The sequence below is a fragment of the Eschscholzia californica genome, unplaced genomic scaffold (genome assembly GCF_041429995.1).
Source record: "Eschscholzia californica isolate CP2 unplaced genomic scaffold, dmEscCali1.0.p SCAF_4, whole genome shotgun sequence".
NCBI classification, from domain to species: Eukaryota; Viridiplantae; Streptophyta; class Magnoliopsida; order Ranunculales; family Papaveraceae; genus Eschscholzia; species Eschscholzia californica.
Genome location: NW_028238461.1, coordinates 5,306,327 through 5,314,207, shown reverse-complemented (window position 1 = coordinate 5,314,207; position 7,881 = coordinate 5,306,327). Strand labels below are relative to the sequence as shown.

Sequence of the window (7,881 nt, the reverse complement as noted above, 5' to 3'; positions counted from 1 at the left end):
AAAAAAAAAATATATATATATATTATAGAAAATCCGGGCTGGCCCGGATTCAACCCGGCCCGGCCAGGCCTGGGTCTATACCCAGTCCCGGGCTGGGCCCTTGTATAGCCAACCCGGGTTGAGCCCGGCCCGGGAAACTTTCAACCCGGGTTGGCTAGGCCCGGCCCGGTTACTAGCCCGGTCTGGACAGGCCCGGGCCGGGCCGGCCCGACCCGGCCTTTTAAGCATCACTAGTCTACACTGATATCAAATGTAATTTTTGTTCAAGTCATAGGAGATGTGAGTGCAAATAGCCAAAATAGTGAGTGTATGTAAATCTCCCTAACCCTAAATTATACGGTTAAATAGAGAAGTTATAGAGGGAGGAGAGTGCTTGTCAAATCAGAAAAGAGAAACAGAGTTTATAAATAAACCTCAACTCGCCTTATTTATCTCTGTATTGATTTGTGTCTGTCTAGTAGTTTATCTTTCTCTCAAGAAGAGAGAAAGCATGGGGAGTCCTCTTGATCTTCCTCCAGATATTATAATAAACATCTTCTGCAGATTGGCTGTTCATTCCATCCTCGAGTGCAAACGAGTATGCAGGACTTGGCGAAGCATTATCTTTGACATCAACTTTGCTCATATGCATCTCAAATCTATTTATTATTCTAAAAAACACTCTTTCTTGCTTTTCCCAGATCAAGTAAGCGATGATGTGAAAACGTGTAATGGTCTTTGCATTAGAGAATTCGATGATGAGAATAACAATTATGGCCCTTACAATTGGATCTATCACTCTCCCATCGATAGTGAAAGTTTTATTATTGGTTCTTGCAATGGTTTGATTTGTTTGTCCTCTTCACAAGATCTTTTAATGCGCCAGAATTATTCTGTTCGGGTATGCAATCCTGTTACTAGAGAGTATATTACTCTTCCATGTTTATATCCTGGTAACCAGAGGTTTCAAATTGGAAGTGGATTTGGCTTCATTAATAGTCCTTGTGGTGGAAAACAAAAAGAGTATAAGGTTGTAAGAATCTACTATCACTTAGATAATCGATCAGTGGGTCTGGTCCATGTATATACTGTTGGAGATGGTAGGGGTTGGAGATATAAAGGCGAAGTTTCTTCCTCAATCTTTTATATAAATAAAAAATATATAGGTGTTTTTGCAAATGGATCCCTTTATTGGTTGCTCGATGGTGGTGTAAAGGTTGGGTGTTTTGATTTAGCACAAGAAGAGTTCAGATTCATAATGTTACCAACTTGTTTCTATGACAGATGTGGGTACGAGTACCACAATAAACCCTTCTTTTTAGGAGGGTTATTGTGCTTCGTCGACCGGCAATCTAGTTTAGATGATTTTCAACCGATCTACATAAGGATATGGTCACTGAAGAAGAATGATGAATGGGAAATCATTTTTCATTTAGAATATGCCAACGAACGTTTGTTCGAGCCATTAGCTATCACAGAGAGAGGTGAACTTCTTTTCTCTGCCCGGGGCCGAAATTTGTGTTGTTATAATCCTAAGACTGGAATTTTTAAAATTTATGACCATTTATTTTATTTAGTTCAAGTTATACCACATATAGAAAGCTTTGTTTCTTTGAAAGCTTTAGGAGAAGATGATGTGAAGATTGTTGAATCTGAAAATATAGCAATGAAGTACAGGGAAGAAGGCTGGAGGAGCCCGAAGAAATTCAGACATTTTGGCCCTAATGGTTATATCAGGTGAAGTCAGCTGCACCTTCTATTTTTACAACACTTATTTACTGCTCGAGTATGTAGGATATTTATAATAAGATGATTATTGAATAACTGTAATGTATTTATCTTTTTCTTCAAAATGTTCACCAAACTACTAGATTCTTTTTGTTTCAATATCACTACAGTTGCTAGTTCGTTTCTCGAACAAAAAAATTGAAGAAAGTCTCTCAGAAGACCTTTGTTTTTGTTACAGATTCTAAAAGCCCTAATATGTTTGATTATTTGTTATTGTTCTTGGTCCTTTATATTAATCTGGCTTACTTCAGGTTCTTGGGTTCAAAACATTTTAAGGTCACGACTTCGGGTATCCAAAATATTTTTCAGCCTCGTTTGATCTGATTTGATTTAGCAGGAAATTGAGCCGGCCCAATTTCAAGTTTTTTTTGTCAAAAAGACAAATTATCTTTTTGAGTTTTTAGGCCTCATATATAGTTTGGAAATAGTTTTGAAGAATAATTCTAAAAGCACTCTCATTTCTAATGCTGAAATTTCCCTTAGAATCTTAGCTTGCAAACTAGTTTGCATTGGTTTGCAATCTGGTTTGCAGAGCTTTGCATTCCCATTTGCATTGATTTGCAATCTGGTTTGCCTTGCAATGACTTTGCAGAGCTTTGCAATCTGGTTTGCAGAGCTTTGTTGTACTTTGTAATTTGATTTGTCTTGCAAAACTCTTGCAATCTGGTTTGCAGAGCATTGCAAACTAGTTTGCAATCTGGTTTGTAAATTGATTTGCAATCTGGTTTGCAAATTGATTTGCAATCTGGTTTGCAATAAGGTCAGTTTCGTCTTTTTCCTATATTAGATAATTTACAAAAATGTCATAGGGAGATGAAGCCTATAAAAAGTTGATAAATCATTTTTAACCATCAAACTTTTTAGGGAGTTTTGGCCAAATTTCCCTTGATTTAGAGGCAACCTTGTTTTGATCCCAAAGACCAAATTGTTTCACTTTTTACTTCTTATTTTTTTCTTCATCCGGTACCTCCTATTTTCGTCACCACCCGCTACGTCCTACCACCACTTCCGCCCAGCAACCATTTTTCCATATTCTCTATTTGTGCTATCGGAAGTGGTCCATATTCTCTATTTGTTCTGTTGGAAGTGGTGGGTTGGTGGTCTTAAGTGGTGGTCGGATGTAAAGGTGAAGATGACCATTATGTTAACAAAAAGTTAAATTTTGGACTCAAAATAAAGTTGTCCATCAGAGGGTATTTGATTTTTTAGCACTTATAACTGCTACATATGTATTGTAAGTGCTCTGACATTTGTTTTCGATTACTTCCACGTGCTTGATTTTTGTTTTTATATTAACTAGGGCATATCTCGTGCCCTAGTTTTTAGTATTATTTTATGGAGAGAGAAAGATTTTGTTTCTTTTTTATTTCTTCTTAAATTAGTTATTTTTTTCTAAAGACATGGTTATATTTTTTTTTTTGAAATAAGTTATTTTATTTCTAAGAAGGAATATATTTTAAATTTTGAGAAGGACTTTTAAACAATATTTTTTAATTAAAAAAAATGTTTGTCCTAGTCAACATTTTTCCTTCTGTTTTATTATATAGATTCTAAATGTTATAAAAATGAAAAAATTGTCTATTTTGACCTTATAGTATTTACATATTAGCATTTCATACCAATTCATTAAACTCGAGTTTGGATACAAGAGAATTACAGTTTATGAATACTTTTGTGCTGAAAATATTAACCTTAAATAATTAAGAATTGTGAAGGAGAAAGAACATACGTTGCATCATGTAGTATGGGTGGTTAAGTGATTAGTGAAGGAAGAGATGTGAAAGAATTTATAACAAAAGCTTAGGTGAAGGATGAGTGAAGGATGAGAATCATCGTTTAAGTTATAAAAGATATTGTAGTCACCAATATGTAAGATTTTCTTCTTAGTTATATTATATCGGTAATTATTATAGGTCAATGTTTTGGGGAAATAAGAAAGTTTTCCGGGGTGCAAAGTTATGGGTGGAAACAAATTTTTTTTGTTTTTTCCAAACAAGTTTTGGGGAAATCAAAAAAATTTCTTCTTCCTCCCTCTTCCCTTCACACCACCATTAACTCCGGCGACCATAAATTCCGGCAACCATAAATTTCGGCGACCATAAACTCCGGCGACCCTGCAACACTAACCAACTGACTCTCTCTCTCTTTCTCTTTTTGTATATTCCAGCGAAGGGGAAGCCCCTTCGCCGGAACCTCATCTGGAAAATCAGACGAGGTTGTCTGATTTTACCAGACGAATCTAGTAGAACCAGGCCAAGTTCGTCTGGATCAGACTCTAGATTCAGGCGAAACTCGTCTGGATCTGGAGTCTAGATCAAGACGACCTTCGTCTGGAAAACCAGACGAAGTTAATGGTCCCTTCGTCGGAATTCAGGGAGAGAAAAGAGATAAGAGAGAGACAGACAGAAGAAAGAGAGAAAAGAGAGAGAGAGAGAGAGAGAGAAAGAGAGAGAGAGAGAGAGAGAGAGAGAGAGAGGAAGGGGAGAGATAGAAGTTAAAGAAGTCGCCGGCCGACGACTTTCTGCCGGCGACTATAAAGTGCGTTTGGTTTGCGTTTTTTTTATTTTCCACCGTCTTCTCCTTTTGTAAGTACAAAAAAATAACCTTCAAGTTAGAGCTTATGCTTTTGCAGTTACTTTTTTTTTTAAGTGCAAAAAAGACTGTCACATTGTTGTCTGAATTAGCTAGTTTCTAGTTTCTACCAAAATTGTTAGGATTTAAACTAATCAATAAGCTCTTGCACTTACTTTTTTTTTTGAAGTGCAAAAAAGACTGTCACATTGTTGTCTGAATTAGCTAGTTTCTACCAAAATTGTTAGGATTTAAACTAATCAGTGTGTTCCTTTATTTCACGTTCTTTTCAAAAAATAGTCACAAAGGATCGAGATAATTCAACCCTAACAGTATGTGATGTTTAGGAGATTGAATTAAGAAAAGATAGCCACACTACTATCACTAATGAATATTTTCTTTTACTAATGTAATAGCTTCTTCCAACTTCCTCCATGAACATAATCAGAGAGAAACAAAGACAAAAGAAAAGGAACAAAATTGAGACTGAATACCCAAAAGAGTTCCAAGTGCCTGAATAGATCTTTACTCATTCCCAAGACAATGTGACTCAAACACAGATATACAAAGCCCTGTGAAGAAGATGAACTGAATTTATTCTTTTCTTCTCAATCAAGCAAATCCGTTTTGTTAAACGCATCAACCTGTGCCAGTTGTGCTGCAACCAACTTGTTCGGGAATACATTATCGGCTTTCATCCTCTCCTTCAATCCATAAGCCGGCTTTTTCGCCTTTATATAAGCCTGAAGAAGAGACTCATATTGTCGAAGTCTACCCTTATACCCATCTTCCCTCAATCGATGAAACATCTTCTCTGCATTATGAATATCACCTCTCTTCGCGTATTGATCCATTATAGTCATATAAGAATTGAACAATGGTTTGATCTTGCTTTCTTGTTGAACTACCTTATGCAAAATCGAATCAGCTTTTTCAACTTCACCTGCCTCGACATAAAGTTTAATAAGAGCATCCCAAGTGAACACATCTATTCGATATCCATCACTAGCCATTCCTTTCGCCAATTCTTTACCTTTTGCCAATAGCTTATGTTTTGCATAAACATTCAAGAGAGAAGTATAACACCTAGAGGAGAGTCTTTTCCATGTCTTCTTCATATATTCAAACACTTCCTCGGCATTTTCTACTTTTCCCACTTGACCCCAAGCTTCAATGGCAGCAAAACACTCGTTAATCCGGGGACTTGATTTACAAATCTTCCAGATCCTTTTGACCTCGTCGACTTTGCCGAGTGATGCATATAGGGGGAGTAAAACCCTACAAGCAGCACGATTTTCCTTCAGGTTTTCTCCCTCCATATCCTTCAAAATCTCCTCGGCCTTCTCTTTAGAACCTACACTAATGTAGAGTTCAGCCAACACAGATTGGGTATGAATATCTAGTTCAAATCCATCAGTCTTCATACTCTTGAGTAACTCCTTCATTCCTGCTATATCTTTAGACTGACCTTTTGTTTCTATTAGGGTCCTATAAGTGAAACGAGTAGGCTTCACGTTTTCTTTCTCCATCAACAGTAAAATGTCAGCTATCTTATTCTTGCCAAGTCTCTTGTATAGTAGTATTAACTGGTTGCAGACAAAGGCGGTTAGTGGAAACTCTAAGTCTCTCATTTTGTTGAATACTTCTTCTGCTTTCTTTACCTCACCAGACATGACACAGTTAGCTAAGAGAGTCCTATATATTATTTCCCCTCTAAAGGACTTGGGAATTGTTTCGACATACTTTTCAGCCATTTCTAGACCTCGGGCTTTGGCGATTAAGTCAAGTCGGGAAGCATAATCTCGCTCGACAAAATCGAACCGCTTATTTGCCTCCGACCACTGCGAGAGCTGCAAAATGAATCATAAAAATTTAGAACCAAGACAAATGCAAAGTATTTGCTTATCAGGTAAAATTAATTATAGTAAACTAAGAACCTGTACGTGTACAGTTTGATAAGAATGACAACACTAAGTTAGAGAAAAAACGAAAGAAAGAATCGAGGAAAACACCTGCAAGGCCTTCCTATACAGGTGACGCCTTCGAAGATTGAGAGTGGCTGAAGCGATCTCTGAACGACCTAAAGAGTTTCCTTCCTCAACAAACTTATCAAGAACACTACTTAGATTCTGCTCAGGTGCGGCATAAATAACCTTGAATAATCCCAAAGGAGAGTCGATCTTTTTTGAATCATCTTGTTCTCTATCTGTAGCTGGCAAATCTAACTCATTTTGAGAATCTTTTACTAGATCTTGTTCAATATCATCGGCGAAGAGTTCCGACTCAGAACCCAGCTCATCATTCTCTTCTCCGACATTGGCCTCTTCATCAGTTTCAGAGCTAGGCGAATCAAGTTCGGAGAACCCATCTTCTGCGACATCATCCTCCCTACTGCTTTTTGGACCCACTTGTGAAGAAAGACCGCGACTTATAAAGCATATCACATTAAAAGACCTAGCCAATCGACTTACATCAGGAAACCCAATCTGTGGTACGACGCATTTAATAGTTATATTTCGTGTATGGAAGCATGAAGTTTCTACATGTTGTGAATCATCTTTTAGACTGTTAGATATAGTATAACAAGTTCGAGCTGCTCCTATCCGATGCCCTTGGCTCCTAAGAATGAACAGAACAATGATATATCAACATCATTAATAATTACCACAATAACATGAAATGTCAATTTTCTACTAGTCTTATTTCCACTAATGCCTGAAGAAACTAAGGCAAAATGCTAAACGTTAAACAAAAACAGTAAACTAGGGCAAATTTAGTATCCCAATACCTCCCACATCTAATTTTGGGGGTTCTTGATTTGATCATAGTTTTATACAATATATGAGACTTCTCTCTAAAGAGGAATTCATATGGTTATACATATAACTAGGGCAAAATATTGTCTGCAACTCAAATGATTAGGTTATCTCCAAATTTGCCCAATAATTTTACATAGTTAGATAGATTGGGAATGGAAGAGTTTGTAAATGGGTACCTGAGAGAATTAGTAGCTTTACGAACTGCAATCATGATAACTAACTCTAACCCTAAACCCAGTTTCAAGTTTGGTTATTTCATCAAAAAAAAAGTTTCAAGTTCGTCTGTAAAGTAAAGAAAACCTTTAAACCCTAAAACCCTCTCAAATGTTCTTTTCCTTCAGGATCTCAGCCAGTTAGTCACCTGTGTGCTGTGTTGAGTTAATTCCCATTTGACCCTCATTTGTTATCAACTTGCTCGATTGTCATCCATATTTGACCAGGTGAGAGTTTGACCCTCTAACTAACACTAATGTTAGTGGACTGTTAAGTCATCTTTACATTTCCAGATTTGACCCTTCCGAAAAGAGTTGAATATTTTGGGCCTTGGGTGCCGAAATGAACAGTCGGACACCAATGGGGTAACAAACAGTGAATTGATCACAAAATTAGGGACTAAAACAAAATAAAGAGTCTCTAAATGGCCACGGTCTCTATATGACATTTAGAGCCCAAAATTTCTTTAATAATGGTAGTTATCGTGCTTATTCAATTCATGTATTTATTC

General features: G+C 36.9%; 2 protein-coding genes across 2 annotated transcripts; one reads left to right on the top strand and one right to left on the bottom strand.

The window, feature by feature from the left end:
* Positions 1-373: 373 nt before the first annotated feature.
* LOC147541915 (F-box protein At3g07870-like) lies at positions 374-1,980 on the top strand. Its single transcript, XM_086632560.1, has one exon. The coding sequence runs from the start codon at positions 491-493 to the stop codon at positions 1,718-1,720; it is 1,230 nt and encodes a 409-aa protein (XP_086488686.1). The 5' UTR covers positions 374-490; the 3' UTR covers positions 1,721-1,980.
* Positions 1,981-4,717: 2,737 nt separating this feature from the next.
* LOC147541914 (pentatricopeptide repeat-containing protein At1g80270, mitochondrial-like) lies at positions 4,718-7,639 on the bottom strand. Its single transcript, XM_086636004.1, has 3 exons — positions 7,334-7,639; positions 6,351-6,957; positions 4,718-6,188 (listed from the first exon to the last, which is right to left on the bottom strand). The coding sequence occupies exons 1-3, from the start codon at positions 7,366-7,368 to the stop codon at positions 4,947-4,949; spliced, it is 1,884 nt and encodes a 627-aa protein (XP_086492130.1). The 5' UTR covers positions 7,369-7,639; the 3' UTR covers positions 4,718-4,946.
* Positions 7,640-7,881: the final 242 nt, after the last annotated feature.

Coding starts and splice junctions, on each gene's coding strand:
- LOC147541915 (XM_086632560.1), top strand. CDS start 491: ATGGGGAGTCCTCTTGATCTTCCTCCAGATATTATAATAAACATCTTC.
- LOC147541914 (XM_086636004.1), bottom strand. CDS start 7,368: ATGATTGCAGTTCGTAAAGCTACTAATTCTCTCAG. Junction 6,958..7,333: donor AAAGCTACTAATTCTCTCAG/GTACCCATTTAC, acceptor GTTCATTCTTAG/GAGCCAAGGGCATCGGATAG. Junction 6,189..6,350: donor TGTATAGGAAGGCCTTGCAG/GTGTTTTCCTCG, acceptor TTCATTTTGCAG/CTCTCGCAGTGGTCGGAGGC.